Source organism: Fusarium fujikuroi, chromosome FFUJ_chr04, assembly GCF_900079805.1.
Source record: "Fusarium fujikuroi IMI 58289 draft genome, chromosome FFUJ_chr04".
NCBI classification, from domain to species: domain Eukaryota; kingdom Fungi; phylum Ascomycota; class Sordariomycetes; order Hypocreales; family Nectriaceae; genus Fusarium; species Fusarium fujikuroi.
Window position 1 is genome coordinate 2,194,111 of NC_036625.1, and position 18,310 is coordinate 2,212,420.

At 48.5% G+C, this 18,310-nt stretch overlaps 5 protein-coding genes; 3 read left to right on the plus strand and 2 right to left on the minus strand.

Annotated features, from left to right (window-relative positions):
• Positions 1-369: 369 nt before the first annotated feature.
• On the plus strand, positions 370-2,217 carry FFUJ_13681 (related to CSR1-phosphatidylinositol transfer protein; the record flags this gene model as incomplete). XM_023576393.1 has 3 exons in its annotated part: positions 370-1,491; positions 1,544-1,685; positions 1,733-2,217. The coding sequence occupies 3 exons, from the start codon at positions 370-372 to the stop codon at positions 2,215-2,217; spliced, it is 1,749 nt and encodes a 582-aa protein (XP_023429547.1).
• A 168-nt stretch (positions 2,218-2,385) lies between these two features.
• FFUJ_13682 (related to protein kinase C inhibitor-I) lies at positions 2,386-3,126 on the minus strand (the record flags this gene model as incomplete). XM_023576394.1 has 6 exons in its annotated part: positions 2,386-2,493; positions 2,546-2,560; positions 2,612-2,704; positions 2,738-2,824; positions 2,870-2,952; positions 3,093-3,126. The coding sequence occupies 6 exons, from the start codon at positions 3,124-3,126 to the stop codon at positions 2,386-2,388; spliced, it is 420 nt and encodes a 139-aa protein (XP_023429548.1).
• Positions 3,127-3,996: 870 nt separating this feature from the next.
• FFUJ_13683 (related to MOG1-required for nuclear-protein import) lies at positions 3,997-4,704 on the plus strand (the record flags this gene model as incomplete). XM_023576396.1 has 3 exons in its annotated part: positions 3,997-4,073; positions 4,138-4,353; positions 4,404-4,704. 3 exons carry the CDS (start codon positions 3,997-3,999, stop codon positions 4,702-4,704), a joined length of 594 nt encoding a protein of 197 aa, XP_023429549.1.
• Positions 4,705-5,313: 609 nt separating this feature from the next.
• On the minus strand, positions 5,314-7,410 carry FFUJ_13684 (uncharacterized protein; the record flags this gene model as incomplete). The annotated part of the gene is made up of 1 exon (XM_023576397.1): positions 5,314-7,410. One exon carries the CDS (start codon positions 7,408-7,410, stop codon positions 5,314-5,316), a length of 2,097 nt encoding a protein of 698 aa, XP_023429550.1.
• Positions 7,411-12,019: 4,609 nt separating this feature from the next.
• On the plus strand, positions 12,020-17,971 carry FFUJ_13685 (probable 1,3-beta-D-glucan synthase subunit; the record flags this gene model as incomplete). XM_023576398.1 has 3 exons in its annotated part: positions 12,020-12,234; positions 12,285-17,576; positions 17,632-17,971. 3 exons carry the CDS (start codon positions 12,020-12,022, stop codon positions 17,969-17,971), a joined length of 5,847 nt encoding a protein of 1,948 aa, XP_023429551.1.
• Between the last annotated feature and the right edge of the window lie 339 nt (positions 17,972-18,310).

Consider the following 18,310-nt stretch of genomic DNA (forward strand, 5'->3'; position numbering starts at 1 on the left):
CTACGTCAGTAATTGAACCCATCCACTCTTCATCCGCGGAAATCGGAGTCTTGCAAGCTCCGAACACACCTTGAGCATTAACAGATTATTCTATTTTATTACGCTCGTACCATCCAGAGAAAATTCCGAACGATTCATAGCCACCATCAATCCTGGAGGCCTGCCTGTCAGCGGATTGTTCCAACTTTGTACCTGCAAAGCGGGCAGCTTTGAGGATCTGTGGAGCCAATACCACGCCAAGAAAGAGTGTCCCGCATTCTAAAAATCCCCATAAACGACGACATTGATTTATTACCTACCACCTTTGGTTTTTGCGGCGTATGTGTACGCGTTTGCAAATCTGACATATCTTTCTCAACCCTTTTTCCCATGAGGACTCAACTGGGACGGAATCTATGCTCGTATAGCCCTCTTAAATACTCCCCTCAGCCACTTTCGCGCCACCTCCAGCTACGGTCATCTGTCCTTTCTTCCAGCTTACTGAGACTACCCCTTACAAACTCACGAGGAACCCCTGCATATGCCAGGAGCATCACCTCTGCGAGATATCTCACTGGTTCAAGGAACCTCATTCATTCAATTGCCATCAAACGGACATTATACAGCAAAGGCGGCTCAAATCCAAGTAGCAGACTTCCCCTCGAGGCCAACTCGCTTTACTCAGTTGCTGTAGCTGTAGCAGTCATTACGGCTGTTGTTGCTATATCAGCTTGGCCTGCAGGAAGCCCCAGCAACCAGCCCCCACCAGAAGAGTTCGAGATCATGTCTTTCCAATTACCCCCTGGGCGCCCGGGGAACCTGACTCCCGAGCAGGAGGAGAAGCTTCGCAAGCTATGGGCTGCTGTCTTTCAACTCACTGGCGTGGCCGATGAGGAGAGCTCTGGTGCCAACCTCTTGCCCCAAAAAGAGGAGGCGAGTCCAGCAGAGGCTGATCCTAAGAAGAAGCGAGGATTCGGCATGTTCAAGAAAGGCAAATCCGGTACTTCGACACCAACTGAAGCTTCCGCTGAAGAGGACAAGTACAATGAAACCAAACAATTCCATGAGACTTTGGCCAACGAGTCCCCTGAAACAATCCGACACACGATATGGTCTATGGTGAAGCACGATCACCCTGATGCCCTTGTTCTGCGCTTTCTCAGAGCACGAAAGTGGGATGTCGAGAAGGCTCTCGTCATGTTGGTGTCCACTATGCATTGGAGGCATAATGACATGAAGGTAGACTCCGATATCATGAAGAACGGAGATGCCTTTGCGGTTGAGGATGAGAAGGCCGATTCTCCGACCACGCAAGTTAGCGCCGACATGATGAAGCAACTCCGAATGGGCAAGAGTTTTTTGCACGGCACTGATAAGCAAGGCCGACCTATCTGTGTCGTCAGGGTTCGCTTGCACAAGGCTGGGCAAGAATGCGAAGAAAGTCTGGAAAAGTACACAGTCTACATTATCGAGACAGCGCGCATGACCCTTCAACCCCCTGTTGATACAGCTGTAAGTGCCCGCGGTCCAAAAATCAGAGTATAACACTGACACGCAAACGCAGTGCATTGTTTTCGACATGACTGGCTTCTCTATGGCCAACATGGACTACACACCTGTTAAATTTATGATTAAGTGCTTCGAGGCCAACTATCCCGAGTCTTTAGGTGCCGTCCTTGTGCACAAAGCTCCCTGGCTTTTCCAAGGTATGTTGCTGTTTTCAGGGCGAACACAAGTACTGACTTGTAATAAGGTATTTGGAAGGTCATTCGTGGCTGGCTTGACCCTGTGGTGGCAGCCAAGGTTCACTTCACTAACAACCGGGCTGAACTCGAGGAGTTCATCACTCCGGACCATCTGATCAAGGAGCTTGAAGGCGATGAGAACTGGGAGTACAAGTACATCGAGCCTATTGCTGGCGAAAATGACAAGATGAAGGATACGCAAACCCGGGATCGTCTTTTGACTGACCGTGAAGAGTTGGTCAAGAAATTCGAGCATACAACTAGGGAATGGATCCGTCATCCTGATGGTGAGCAGGGCAAACAACTCAAGGTTGAGCGAGAAAAGATTGCGAAACTTCTCAAGGAGGACTACTGGAATCTTGACCCATATATCCGAGCACGAACACTCTACGACAGACAGGGTGCGATACAGAGCGATGGCAAGACTGACTGGTACTCGCTCAAGCCACTGGCTGCTGCGGGAACCAGCACTTCTGCTAATGACTTAGACTAGACGAGACGTGTGAAGCACCAAAGGGACTTAGGATTGTAGATAATCAGGTTGATTTGGCGGGGCAGGATGGTACCTGGTAACCGGACAATAATACTAGAAGGGCTCTTCATGAACCAATTCCCTAGTTTCCCAGCTGGACACTGCTGCATATGCGTGTATCAAAGCTCTTTAGATCTTGGCCTTGAGCTCCTCACAGTAAACCTTGAGCTGTTCCATATCAGCAGGTTTTGTGGGCCATTTGACGCCGAGGCCCTCGGTCTCGTTGGGTTTAGGGATCTGAATACTTGTCAGTTGTAGCTCAACGGTAGTTCAGGCTTGATCTTGTTACCATATGGAAGTGAACCTAGGACTATATTAGTTTCTTTATACCTTAGAGTTGGTATGATAGACTTACATGGTCAACTTCTTGGTGAGCAATGCGGCCATTGTTCTGGAGGATGTTGTAATTGGTGGCACCAGTTGCGTTGACAATCTTCTTGACAACAGGCTATGAACACAATTAGACTTAAGTATTCATCACCAACGTCCCAATACTTGCCAGAATCTCGGTGAGGTGGTCGTCAGGAATATCAGCCAGCTTAGCACCGTGGTGCTTGGGAATTACAAGCTATATCTTGTCAGTGGGCTCGTGAGTGAGCTGTTGAGAACATACAGCGTGGCCCTTGCTGAGGGGACCAATATCAAGGAAAGCGAGAGTCTTGTCGCTCTCAAATAGCTTGAAAGAGGGGATATCACCTATTGAAGGATCAAGTCAGTTCACACGAAGACCAGGAGTTAGACAAAAGAGCTGATGAACATCCTCAACATACTCTCCCCTCAGCAACTCCCTGGATACTCTCCACTCATTCGACCACCTTGCTTCCCCCTTCTCTTACCCTTGATGATTCGACAGAAGATGCAGGAGGACATCTTTACGTTCAGTTGTTTAGTTGTTGAGGAAAAACAAATGGAGAAAAAGAATCAGAGAACAAGTTGAAGTTCAATTGTCAATTGAAGGATCAGATTACATGAGGTAACACTCAGAGAGATGCAGCTTGGAGCTGTGAGGGGCAGCCGGTGTAAGCGTTGATTGGCTGCTGGGTTCACAATGAGGGTATATAAGTCTAAATTACACTACTTTGTTTCGGAGTGGGACCTCCCATCGAACTCACCTCTTGCCTTTTACCAGATGTGACCGTGGGATTGGCCCAACAGACTCCATTCACCTAATCTTTGGAAACCATTCGTCTAGAGACTCTAGATTCGAATTTTGATTTTTGTTCCATTTTTGGATTCATAAGCAATCATTAGCGTAATGTTTTGGTTGACCTTTTGTTTTTGGTATTTCTTGAGACCGATGAAGCTCTTTTGGTTTTTTTTAATACCCTTCATATCTGTATTTCTAGAAGTGAGGCTCCTTTCTGCGCCCTGTTTTTTACGTCATCTTCATCTCGGCGGGGTCGCCTCAGCCCCTCCAAACACAATAAGGTACCTAGAAACTACTAGGTCCTAAACTGCCTGTTCCCAAGGCATAACCGTACCAACCCAAGATCCATCATTCTTCGCCCACTTTCAGGCGCCCAGTTTCTACCTTGTAGCACTTTTTTGCCAAGATTTGCTGTTCCAGTCAGTCAGTACCCGTACGAGTCACGAGCTTGACCCTCCGAAGCATATATACTCCAACCTTCGCCGCCGACTGCTCCTTAGCTTAGTACATAGTACGATCGACACTTTCGAGTTTGCGACGGACGAACGTGCAGGTTCTAAACCATATACAACCATCGCATTCCCTCAAACGAAATGCCTGAATACATCAACACACCTCTCTTTGGCGGCGCAATCACTTGCGACCTGCCCGCCAAGTTCGCCGACGTCAGGTTCGTCTTCATTGCTCTTTGCGCCTAACTACACCTTTTCCTGTGCTGACTATATGCGCTGCAGCAAGTTGCGACAAGTTCCCGATAATCAAGAAGTCTGGATCGATCAGGATGGTTTCACTAGCATCATCTTCGACATCACAGAGCGTGTTGGAGGTTCTGGCTCAGGTCCTGAGGTGGATGGTCGTGCCATGACAACTCATCTTGAAGATATGGTTGGTTCGGATATCGATACCGTCAAGATCTGGAACACTGCCGAGACCGAGTTCTCGAATCTAGAGTATGTTGTCTCAAATGCATTCTGGAAGTGGCAGTTACTGATATCTGAAGACCTGGTACTCCCGCCTACACACTTATTTCCACACAGACTCCTCGCGTGAACCAGTCCCGCGACTCAACATCTGCGCCCGATTTCACCGCCATCATCCTAACTCTTTTGCGGCTCGAGAAGGCTAAGACTGATATTCTCATCACAATCAATGTCCCTCATATCAAGGGAGAGTATGACGAGGCAGAGGTTGATCTTGAACTTGGACGTCAGGGTAAGCTCATCGGCGCTGCCGTTGAGTATTCTGCCACTATCTGGTCGACATTTAAGATCAAGGACTGGGGCCTCTTTGGTGAAGCTTAAACTAGTTGAAGTTTGTTAAAAGCAAACGGAGAACATATTCAGGTTACGGAGGAGGTGCGGCAGGAAAGAGCAGGATATCATGAGATGACTACCACGACTTACGACTTGTTTTCTTTGTCGATGGATGAATATACAATTCTGGACATGACAAGTATGGTTCTCTAGCATCCAGGAATATGCAGGCTCACTACTTGATTTCAGATGGAGATGACAACATGTCATGATAGAAGGCCATGTTGGTGAGCATTCAGGCATATGTAGCTTGGGAAGCTAAACAATTTTAAGAAACTGCTGGCCGATAAGACTCAAATCGATCTTTGTCTGCATTTGCAACACAGTAACTATATACACTCTATCATCACTCTAATTTCTTGAAAGCTTGCCTGTTAATACATGATAATCCATGAGCTTCCATGAGGGTAGTGAAGGCAGTATATCTGTAAGCTGGAGAGTGTTCCTATATATGTTATATGTTATATGATATCTTAAAGTCTGGAATTTGACAGGCAGCGTCGTGGGTGAGTGAGAACGCAGGTGAATTCAGTTAACTCAGACGCGAAAAATTATAACATTAAATGGGTATAGACAAACAAACTCCTAGTTATGCATTTATGCTTCAGCCTCAATAGTTAGATCAACCATCTTATCGACAACACTCTCAACTCCCAGTTCGCTAGCCGCTTTGCTTCCAGTCTTACCACCCTCTTGCTTCGCCCACTTCTCTGCAATGAGCTTCATGACCACCTTCTGGGGACTGCCAGGGTTCTCTCCTCTGACCACACCCATCTGCTCTTTCACAAACGCCTGATATCGGCTCGGTGCTTTGCCTGCTGCTGCTCCCCTGGGTACTGGCTTGGTCTGCTTCAAGTTACCCTTGCACTTCCCACATTTATATCGCTGGGTATCAATACTTTTGGAGTGCCGCTTGTACTCAACTCCGCATTCATCACACTCCCAGACGTACTTGAAGTCGATTTCGTAACTGTGCTTGGTCGTCACTTCGATGCCGCGATCACCAAACTTGGCCGAGCACTTGGCCGCCCAAGCCTTGAACTCTCGACCGTGAGGGTTTGTCGTTATGCCACTAACCATGAAGTTGGCGAGATGGCAAAACTCATGTGCCATAACATTGAGTAGGCGGTTCTCGTCATCAATGACCTTCTCAGCAAGTTCAATTGATGCATGATGCTTGAATGTCTTGATGGGTTGGCCGTCTTCCACCTTGCGTGTCGTCCTGATAGTCTCACAACGCCAACTTGCTCGCCCAGCCGTCGTATTAAGTGTTTTCGTCCAAACGAGCTTGACGCCGCCTGTGGATTCAGCAAGCTCGGCAATCCTACCCTGTGTGATCTCGCGATCGAGTTCGGATAGAAAGCTTTCGGCCAGTGCATGTTTTCTAGATTCAAATGACTTTTTGGTCTCCTTCTTGGGCTCTTTCTTTGGGCTCGCCTTGCTGGGACTCTTGGTGCGGGGGGGGAGGATGAGCTTGCGTGGCGAGTGCTGGTCGTTCCAATCGTTGACAAAGTCCTGGTTCCAAAAGGCGTCCATACTTGGATGATGTGGCGTCTTGGGGATCTGTATTTTCTTGGTTGGTGATGTAAGCCCTCTTGCCTTGGGTGCATTAGGAGGAGTACTAGGTGGTGTGGCGAACTCGTCTATCTTCGATACTCTGCTCTCCTCATCTGAAAAGTCCTCGAGGTGTAGCCGCAGCTTAGATAATGTGTCTTCAAGGTCCGAGGTGGTGGTCGTCCCTGAAACAAGCCATTTTCCACTTTGGCTGGTCTTCTTGGACCCAAAAACCTCTTTACTCGAAGTATTCTTGACCGTATCGCGAGGTTTTTTTATGCTAATGCTTGTAGAGGGGTTTGGTTGACGACTCGGAGCATTTTTGATTGATGGAATACGCTCCCTGGTAGCAACTGTCTTCGATGGCTGGCTACTCAAGAACCTTGCCCCTTTGCTTATTGGGGGCTCAGGCGAGTCGTTCAACCAATCCGACTCTGAGGCAGAGTCAGAATGTTCGTCTGCAGTTTGATAGATACTTGGCTCTTCTGCTTTCTCATCTTCCTGGCTCACTTCGCTTTCAGCATCGCTATCAATCTCTCGTGCAAAAAGCAGTGCTTTTGACTTGGTCCCAGAATGAATACTTGGTGTCGGCTCCTGAATCTCCAGAGTAGGTATTGCCGCCGTACTGGTATTTGTTTTCTGAAGCCGTCGGACCCTTTTCAAGACTGTTTCCTTTTCGGATTCATAGTTCTCGTCACTCTCGTCATCAGAATCTTGCACAACCCTCTGGTTTCTCCTCCTTCTTGGCTGTTGTCGAGACTGTGGCATGTCCTTCTCAGTCCCAGAGCCACATTCGGATTCTAAATATGAAGAAACTTTGTCGACTGGGTTCGTTTGTCTCGATGGCTTCTTCTCATAGCTTGCAGCCCTTGACTTACTCCGTCGACCACCTCGTGTGCTTTTCCTTTCTTCCGAGTTCCATTTCTGAAAGAGCGGGTTGGCGGCGGCTTGGTTAGGCTCTCCAAGACGTCGCACACGTCGGGTTTCAGCGTTGGAAGTAGTCTTAGGAATCGCAGGCTTGCTGACTGAAGGCGCAGGAGTAGTTGTCTTTGGTGCTCGGGTGCTCGGTTGCCGAATAAGCGTTTCCAGATCAGGTAGGTCATCGTCACTGGAGGGATAAATGTTTGCCAGTCTTGCCATGGTGGATGTGTTGAGTCGCAGGTGAAGAGGCTTAAGTTATGGCATATGCTGGTTGAGTGTGCATTTCTTGCGTTGTCAATGGCATGCGGGGATGTAGAGTGATGCGTTTCGGTAGGTGATGCTTTGATAGGTATGTAATGACCTGGAGATGATAGCTTCTATGGCATAAACCGGTTTAGCTTGAATGCATGATGGCTGCAGTAAAATTTGAATCTTCTATGATCTATCAAGATTTGGAACTCAATGTAAAGAGGCCTTGTCGCGTTGGCACAGCAACAGACCCATATTGGAATGTGGGATCGCGAGTCCACGTGACGCCCACCAACTTCTCCACGGATCGGGATGCGAAACATACAAGGCACAGGCTCACGATGAATAATTGTTTGATGGACGGGTGCCAGATTTATCCGTAGTTCGTAGTGTGAGACATTTTTCATGCCAACAAGTATCGAATTGACTAAGCGGCTTCGTTCACAATTCTAGAACACGAAGCTACTATTGACACTTTAATATCGGAATGAGAAGCCCGGTCCGGAGGAACGGGAAACAACTTGCAATGCTTATTTTTGGTGCTCGCTTGTGTCGTAGTCCCTTGGCAAATTTTCAATGCCAGTCACTGAGACCTGAGAGGCGATGGATGGGTATAGGTTAGGTTAATCCATGACAAAACCAACACTTTTACATTACTTCATGATTCCTGCTATATGAAACATATCGTTGAGGCATAACCATTACGTACCTTTGTAATTAATTGGCTATGGTATTACGGAGCAGAACATATTCTGCTGGAGAGTGAAGCCATGACGAAGAAACAATCCGGTGCGAGGCTAACTGATGAACTGGACGTGACTCCATTGCCGGACTGTTTGGAGGGCCAGCAAGTGGCAATGGAAAAAAGGAGGTGGCCATTTTCAGAAGTCTCCGCCAAAAGTTGCCTATCACTTCGGCTGATCTATAATACTAGAGCTCATTCCGTGAAACCATGTGGTGATCATTAATCGGCTGTCCATAGATCATTATTAGCTGGCTCAATACAGCAGCCGTGTCGCCGTGCGTGTCACATTGCTGATGGTCATCTACGGCCAGGATCATCATGTTTATTGAGTCAACCTGCAGGTCAATCACGGTCTATCGTCGATAACAAGCAGCACAAGCATCGTCTCTACAACCCATGCACAATAATTTATTTACACCTAGCCAATTTCGTCCCAAGCTACTGCTAACTAGTCAACGGGTGGCGGGACACCGGCTTATCTTGACAACAGAAACTTGAATATTTCGGAGCAGTTCCCGTAATAATAATACTCAACATCAAACCAGTCGCAACAAGACGATTCCCTTCTAGCGTGGTAGACACGGGCCTGTTAGACCAGTTTGGGATTGGGAAATTGGACCAACTGCAAAGTTAATCCTTTAGCACAGCACATGGGGAATAGAGAGAAAAAAATTGAAGCGGAACCACAGCTTTCTATGGAGAGAATTTGGGGGATCGATGATCGTGTTGGATCGTGTCGGTGTCTGAAGCTTACCAGGGATAACCTTGTAAGGGAGCTGCTGTTTGGGCCGGCGTATCACACAGGCCGCGTACAGCGTCGTCATCGATTATAATTATGCTGCTGACGGGACGGGATCAAGAAAAGAGCGAGCTCATTTGTGGCAGTGTCACGGCGGGAAGAGAACAACTGAGAACACACTCAATTGAGTTGCCATTGGCTATTTCTTTTCACGGAATCTAGGGAAACTCCATTAATTACACGCTGCATGCTATCTCGTGTGAAGGAGCTGGTTTCGTTGCAGTACCAGCAAGTGTTGCTCTCGTCCACCCTACGAAAATGCGTGACGCAGGACCTGTTCCTGCATGATGAATGGGTACGGTGCAGGGCATCCACTGACTTTTCTCCTCAATTTCTAAGCGGCCTTGCTTATCAATGCCCTCTGTCTACTCCGTAATTACCGGCACAACAATCGAGATTGCATCTTTAAGGCTGAACCGATTTCAATAAAGAGTACGGAGTAGCATGAGATCAAAATATGGTCCAGATAATGAATGACTTTATCCATATTTGATAGGTTTGGGATAAGTGGAAGAGCCAAGCATGAATTTAGGTACCAGCCATCCCATCATCTGATAGTGACGAGCAGGGTACGTGCATATTCAGTTCGAGGACATGGTTACGCAGCAGTTCAAGTTCTCCCCGCCTGAGAATTCGACGAACTAGCTGAAGCTTCTCGAAGTCCTTACTTGCGGCTGTGGCCGCAGCCGTGACGGGTACCAGCAGCTTGCAGGCATAGACACGTGTACGTGTAGCTTGATAACAGCTTCGTTCCATTTACTAGTAGTGAATCTCAAACCTGAAAATCATCGAAATGAGCAGGCATACATATAATTTCCTTGATACATAATGCATCCTCTGCCTTGATATCGTGGTTAGGGTACAATCAATAACTCGGCCACTCGCTGAATTTAACATTTGGGTGACCAACTGCAACCTTCAATCATGCCACTGCAGCACAACTGGCTAGACTAACCCCATGCTTGAGGCAAAAACCGAGCAGGTTGGCTGGTTGTGGCCTTGATGCCTTAGGTGTCATGCTTCTCATATAGATAATCTTGGTGAGCGAGAGTGAGGCATTGCCAATGCCAACCATAACTCCGGGCCACAGAAAGAAATTGACTCGAGCTTCGGATGCGCCGTTCAGGGGCACCGGTGCCCCTCAGTGGACTCTGGAGGCTTCATCCAAAAGCCCGATTTGCAGCGAGCACTTGCCAGGCCCACAAAGGAGTGACTCTTTACCAATGATGACGCGTGGCTGGCTATTTCTGAACAGTACTTTAAAGGTACGAGCTCGTACAAGGTTCCGCCTCATGGGTCTTATGCAAGCGAGGCTCCAGAAGCAAACGCCTTACAGCGGAATGTGAGCAGAACAAGGCCAGCTGAGATATTGCCGCAGCATGTACCCACCAGGTACTCACTCCCATTAGAGAGAGAGAGAGAGAGAGAATGCTGAACTGCAGTGCATCCATCCGAGGAATCCGCCTGCCATTCTCTCAATCAGAGTCCAAACTGGCCAACCCCCTCCAGAGACAGAGACCCAACCACCCCCTTGCAATCACCAATCAAGACCCGTATCCCCTGGCACTCCTGGTCAGCGCCCCTGGCTTGCACTGCGAGTCGCGGGCGCGGGCCAGCCTTTAGGGGCGATGGGCCTCTCTGATGGGATGGGATGGATGGGTCTATCGAGAGGAAAGCAAGGAACGAAAAGGGACAAACAGGAAACGGCCCGGATGATCCACTGTTGGGACAGCGCATCATGATGGACGAGGATAGATGGATACCTTATTACATATTACAGTAGAATAGTTGATGGGACCTGTTAATGCTTAATGTTAGGGAATCGGACGGTTTGTGCTTTGAATCGAATTGAGTTTCAGCGATCTTGCCGCTGTGAACTCCGGGCTTAGCGGGTATCACGCCCTGTAACTTTGAATCCAGTGTTGATAACGTTTTATAGCCAATGATCCACTTTTTGAGTCGAGATATGCTCTTGGCCATGCTGAGGATTGTAGCTAATTCGCTGATCTGACCAGAAATGGAGCGGCGAGGCTCCTAAAAAGTCTCCCTTCTGTTAGTTGCTGTTGCTGGATGTATTGTTGCTCCCTCCCTCTCGTTGTGTAGCACTAGCAGTAAGTGAGTGAATGAATGGTTGGTTTTTTTTTTGTTTTGTTTCCTATCGCGCTCTCCCTTCCATTCTCACTCCCCCGTTTTTGTGTACGTACATCCGTGTCTACGTTCAAGGAATCAAAACATTCAATCCCAGCTTGTCGCCCATGTCTTGATCTCTTCTTTCTCCCCCCTCTCGAGGTCTTTGGCCACTGCAAAAGGATCACACTTCTAATAATACATACATATCACGTCTGTTGAATAATTGGAAACTTCTCTCCATCCATCAATCAGTTCAAGGTGGTTCCCCTGTTATCTTACAGACACACCCTTGCATTCTCCACCCCCTGACTTCGCCCTGGATAACCCGGCGCCGAGACACGCAGCGTTTCTCTCCCTCCCCGTGCGGGTTGGAACTCAAACCACCAAAAACCAACCCTCGTCTTCTCCCCTTTGCTGTTCTTTGCATTACGCATTGCCGACACTCGTTTTACGGCTACGCCAAATCGCTTTGTCTCGCACTTGGACTAACGACGTCGACTTCTCAAGCTGGTGAATCACTCTCCGTGATTGATTCATCTTCTTGAACCCGTATCGACGACGAATCGCATAATTCACTGGTCTTTCTTTCTAGGCCAAGCCACTGCCCGTTCGGCCTTTTGACGGTTTTTTCTTTGACAACAAACAATCAATATCTTGCAGTGCCGGCCACGCTTGTTCTCCCGCCTGATCTTGATTCACACTCACGCTCGCTGGCCATCCACATGTGTACCACTAGGTGAGTTCTTGTGGCTTGATTGTCCATGAGGTTGTACCCTGTGCTTCGTTCATCTGGCTTCATATCACTAGATGACGTCTCCCAGGGCAGGACAATCCATGACGTGGGCATGATTCCTACGGACAGTATCTGACCTTATATCCTCCAACAGATAATTAATTTAAACAACATGTCGGGATATCCAGGCGGCGGTCAACGTGACCAGTACGATGATGGTTATGGCCATCAACAGGGAGGCAACCAGCAACAACACGGTGGAAACACTGACTCCTACTACCAAGACGATCAGTACTACGATCAAGGCTACGACAACCGTGGCCCAAATCACAACAACAACAACAACAACAACAACAACAACAACCATGATGGTTACTACGACGAATCGTGAGCATCATGTCCCTCCTCTCGTAGTCCTTTCACTAACACACTAGTAGTGGTTACTACAACGCCGACCCCAATAACCCCTACCAGCAGGATGGAGGCTATTACGACGGCCACGATCAATACCAAGATGGATACTACGACAATGGCCAGGGTGGCTACTATGACCAGGACTATGACCGTGGCTATCAAGGCCAAGGAGGTCGTCAGGGCTCTGAGGAAGACTCCGAGACTTTCAGCGACTTTACCATGAGATCGGACATGGCTCGCGCTGCTGAAATGGATTACTACGGCCGGGGCGACGAACGTTACAATAGCTACAACGATGGTCAACGCGGCTACCGACCTCCTTCCTCACAAATCTCCTATGGTGGGAATCGCTCTTCGGGTGCTTCGACTCCGAACTATGGCATGGACTACGGCAATGTTCTCCCTGCTGGTCAGCGATCCCGAGAGCCCTATCCGGCCTGGACTTCGGACGCCCAGATTCCTTTGTCCAAGGAGGAGATTGAGGACATCTTCCTCGATCTGACCTCAAAGTTCGGTTTCCAGCGTGACAGCATGCGCAACATGTACGATCATCTGATGATTCTTCTTGACTCACGAGCCTCGCGCATGACCCCAAACCAGGCACTTCTCTCGCTCCATGCTGATTATATTGGTGGTGACAACGCAAACTACCGCAAATGGTACTTTGCTGCTCACCTAGACTTGGATGACGCTGTAGGATTCTCCAATGCACAAGGCAAAGGCCTAAAGCGCAAGAAGAAGGGCGGAAAGAAGAAGAAGAAGGATGCCGAGGCCAACGAGGCTGAGACTCTGCAGGAGCTTGAGGGCGATGACAGTCTCGAAGCTGCTGAGTACCGCTGGAAGAGTCGCATGAACAAGATGTCTCAGCATGATCGGGTTCGTCAGATCGCTCTGTACCTGCTCTGCTGGGGTGAAGCCAACCAAGTTCGTTTCATGCCCGAGTGCTTGTGTTTCATCTTCAAGTGTGCGGATGATTACCTTAACTCTCCCGCTTGCCAAGCTCTCGTTGAGCCTGTGGAGGAGTTTACTTACCTTAACAACGTCATTACTCCTCTCTACCAATACTTGAGAGACCAGGGATATGAGATTTCCGACGGCGTGTACGTCCGCCGTGAGCGTGACCACAAGAATATCGTTGGTTATGATGATTGTAACCAGCTTTTTTGGTATCCAGAAGGTATTGAACGCATCGCCCTTCAAGATAAGAGCAAGCTGGTTGATGTGCCTCCTGCTGAGCGATATCTTAAGCTGAAGGATGTCAACTGGAAGAAATGCTTTTTCAAGACTTACAAGGAGTCTCGTTCTTGGTTTCATCTTCTCGTCAACTTCAACCGTATTTGGATCATTCATTTGACCATGTTCTGGTTCTACACCTCTCATAACGCTCCCAGTCTCCTGGTAGGACCTAAATACGAACAGCAGGTTAACCAGAAACCCTCAACGGCTAAGCAATTCTCTATCGTCGGCTTTGGTGGTGCCATTGCATCGCTTATCCAGGTTCTCGCTACTCTTGCGGAATGGGCTTATGTTCCTCGTCGATGGGCTGGTGCGCAGCATCTCACCAAGCGACTCCTGTTCTTGCTCTTTATCCTCGTTCTCAACGTCGCCCCTGGTGTAAAGGTTTTCATGTTGCCAAAACTTGGACCCGAGAAGATCAACACCGCTATTGGTATCGTTCACTTCATTATTGCTGTCATCACTTTCATCTTCTTCTCCATCATGCCCCTGGGAGGTCTATTTGGCAGCTACCTGTCTACCAATAGCAGACGCTACGTTGCTAGTCAGACATTCACTGCTAGCTGGCCAAGACTCCGTGGCAATGACATGGCAATGTCCTATGGTTTGTGGGCAACAGTATTTGGTGTGAAGATGGGTGTCTCGTATACCTACCTGATTCTTTCGTTCCGCGATCCCATCCGATACTTGAGCATCATGAATGTTGACTCTTGCCTGGGTGACAAGACCCTCCTCGGCAATCAACTTTGCCGCTGGCACCCGACAATTGTCCTGGCCCTGATGGCCTTCACTGATGTTATCTTCTTCTTCCTCGATACTTACCTTTGGTATGTCTTGCTGAACACCGTCTTCTCGGTTTCACGATCGTTCTATATTGGATCCTCCATCTGGACACCCTGGCGCAACATCTTCTCTCGCCTTCCCAAGCGTGTTTACTCCAAGGTTCTAGCAACCACAGACATGGAGATCAAGTATAAACCAAAGGTTCTTATTTCGCAGATTTGGAACGCCATCGTTATTTCGATGTATCGTGAGCATCTTCTTGCGATCGAGCACGTTCAGAAGCTTCTTTATCATCAGGTTCCTTCTGAGCAGGAGGGCAAGCGAACTCTTCGCGCACCTACCTTCTTCATTTCTCAGGAAGATCACTCTTTCAAGACCGAGTTCTTCCCTGCCTACAGTGAAGCTGAACGCCGCATTTCGTTCTTTGCGCAATCCCTATCGACTCCAATTCCTGAGCCTCTACCCGTTGACAACATGCCTACCTTTACAGTTATGATCCCCCACTACAGCGAGAAGATTCTTCTTTCTCTCCGTGAAATCATTCGCGAGGATGAGCCTTACTCTCGTGTTACACTCCTGGAGTATCTCAAGCAGCTCCACCCTCACGAGTGGGACTGCTTCGTCAAAGATACCAAGATTCTGGCTGACGAAACCTCGCAATACAACGGCGAGACAGATAAGAATGAGAAGGACACCGCCAAAAGCAAGATCGACGATCTTCCCTTTTACTGCATTGGTTTCAAGTCCTCCGCACCCGAGTACACCCTCCGGACTCGTATCTGGGCGTCTCTTCGTTTCCAAACCCTGTACCGCACTATCTCTGGATTTATGAACTATAGCCGTGCCATCAAGCTCCTCTATCGTGTCGAGAACCCCGAGGTTGTTCAGATGTTCGGTGGTAACACCGACAAGCTCGAACGTGAACTTGAGCGTATGGCCCGCCGCAAGTTCAAGATTGTCGTTTCCATGCAGCGATTCTCCAAGTTCAAGAAAGAAGAGATGGAAAATGCCGAATTTTTGCTTCGCGCCTATCCTGACCTTCAAATCGCCTATTTGGACGAGGAACCCCCGGTCGCTGAAGGCGAAGAGCCCCGGCTTTACTCAGTTCTTATTGACGGCCATTCTGAAGTTATGGAGAACGGCATGCGACGCCCCAAATTCCGTGTTCAACTCTCTGGCAACCCTATCCTTGGTGACGGAAAGTCTGACAACCAGAACCATTCCATTATCTTCTACCGTGGAGAGTACATCCAGCTCATCGATGCCAACCAGGACAATTATCTCGAGGAGTGTCTCAAGATTCGCAGCGTTTTGGCCGAATTTGAAGAGATGAAGACTGACAATGTTTCCCCTTACACTCCTGGTGTCAAGAACGATGTTAGCTCCCCTGTGGCCATTCTCGGTATGCGAGAATACATTTTCTCCGAGAACATTGGTATTCTTGGTGACATTGCTGCCGGTAAGGAACAGACATTCGGTACTCTCTTCGCTCGAACAATGGCTCAAATCGGTGGTAAACTCCATTACGGCCATCCCGATTTTCTGAACGGTATTTTCATGACAACGCGTGGTGGTGTCTCCAAGGCTCAGAAGGGTCTGCATCTGAACGAGGATATTTACGCTGGTATGACTGCCATCCTTCGTGGTGGACGTATCAAGCAATGTGAATACTTCCAGTGTGGTAAGGGTCGTGATTTGGGTTTCGGTTCCGTCCTCAACTTCACAACCAAGATTGGTACTGGTATGGGTGAACAGTTCTTGTCCCGCGAGTACTACTATCTCGGCACTCAACTTCCTCTCGATCGATTCTTGTCCTTCTACTATGCCCATCCTGGTTTCCATTTGAACAACATGTTCATCATGTTCTCTGTTCAGATGTTCATGATTACGATGGTCAATCTGGGAGCTCTCCGCCATGAGACACAGGCTTGCGAATACAACCGCAACGTTCCTATCACCGACCCTCTCTACCCTACTGGTTGTGCCAACACTGATGCTCTCACCGACTGGATTTACCGATGTATCGTGTCCATTCTTTTCGTTCTTTTCCTCTCTTTCATCCCTCTTATTGTTCAGGAGTTGATGGAGCGTGGCTTCTGGCGCGCCTTCGTTCGATTGATGAAGCAATTCTGCTCGCTCTCGCTCATGTTCGAGGTTTTCGTCTGTCAGATCTATGCGAACTCTGTGCAGCAGAACATTTCGTTCGGTGGTGCGCGATATATTGGTACTGGTCGTGGTTTTGCTACTGCCCGTATTCCTTTCGGTGTCTTGTATTCTCGATTCGCTGGACCAGCTATTTACTTCGGCGCTCGTTTGCTCATGATGCTTCTCTTCGCGACTCTGACTGTCTGGAAGGGTGTATTGATCTATTTCTGGATCACACTTCTTGCGCTGACCATCTCTCCTTTCTTGTACAACCCTCACCAGTTCGCATGGACTGATTTCTTCATCGACTACCGAGATTACCTTCGATGGTTGTCCCGTGGTAACTCCCGAAGCCACGCCTCCTCTTGGATTTCCTACTGCCGTTTGTCTCGGACTCGCCTCACTGGTTACAAGCGAAAGGCTCTAGGAGACCCCTCTGCTAAGATGTCTGCAGACGTTCCTCGCGCTCCGTTTGCCAACATCTTCTTCAGCGAGATTTTCTCTCCCCTCATGCTTGCCGTTGTCACGATTCTCCCTTATCTGTTCATTAACGCCCAAACTGGAGTTAAAAATGCCCCTCAGAAGGACAGTGTCAAGACCAAGCCCCAGCCAACCGACTCTCTGATCCGGCTACTCATCATTGCCTTTGCCCCTATTGGTGTTAACGCAGGTGTCTTGGCTGCTATGTTCGGCATGGCCTGCTGTATGGGTCCTCTACTCAGCATGTGCTGCAAGAAGTTCGGTAGTGTTCTCGCCGGTATCGCTCACGCTACTGCTGTTATCTTCTTGCTGATCTCCTTCCTGGGTATGTTTGTTCTCGAGGGCTTCAACTTTACCCGCACATTGGCTGGTATGATCGCCGTCACTTGCATTCAGCGCTTCTTCGTCAAGCTCATTGTGTCTCTTGCCCTCACCCGCGAATTCAAGGGTGATACTGCCAACATTGCTTTCTGGACCGGAAAGTGGTACTCCATGGGATGGCACACCATCTCTCAGCCTGCTCGAGAGTTTCTCTGCAAGATCACTGAATTGTCCATGTTCGCAGCCGATTTCGTTTTAGGTCATTGGCTGCTCTTTTTCATGGCACCTGTTATCTTGATTCCCAAGATCGACATGCTCCACTCTATGATGCTCTTCTGGCTTCGCCCAAGGTATGTCTTATCCTTTGCTTGTTATGTTTTCAATTTGCCCTAACCTAAGAAACAGTCGCCAAATCCGACCTCCCATCTACTCGATGAAGCAATCCAAGCTCAGACGCAGGCGTGTGGTTCGTTACGCCATTTTATACTTCACGCTTCTCGTCGTTTTCATCGCTTTGATTGCTGGCCCTATTGTGGCTGGCAAGTACATGCCACCCAACACGATCAGCGATGCCCTTGGCGATATTGCCGGCTTCAAACTTGTTCAGCCTAACGACCTCAACAATGACAACACCAACAGCACCATGGCTACTGGTACAGGAATGCAAGGCTACACCGGTGCTGGCCTTACGAAGACCAAGACTGGCGCTGATGCCTCGGCAACTGGCAAGATCAAGCTGTTCTAGGTGGGAATATCTAGACAACTAAGTCCCTTTGGAGGCGCCTCGTACGGGCGATGTCCCTGGCTTGTTTCTGCTGACAGAAAAATTGTGGAAATGGGTAAGTTTTTGTTTTTTGCTTGTTTTTGTTTTCAGTTCAGCAGTTTGAGTGGATGCACGTGCAAACATAGGTTGAAGTTTTATAGAAGATGGCGGGAGATGGGAGAGATACAGAAGGAGGAGGTTGGCATAAGTCAGACCTGACATTCACTGGCTGAACTGGACTGATCTTTTTTGGTACAAGGCGCACTTCTTTTTTTTAAACTATTGTAATGTGTACAATGAAAGGAAGAAACACATCCATGG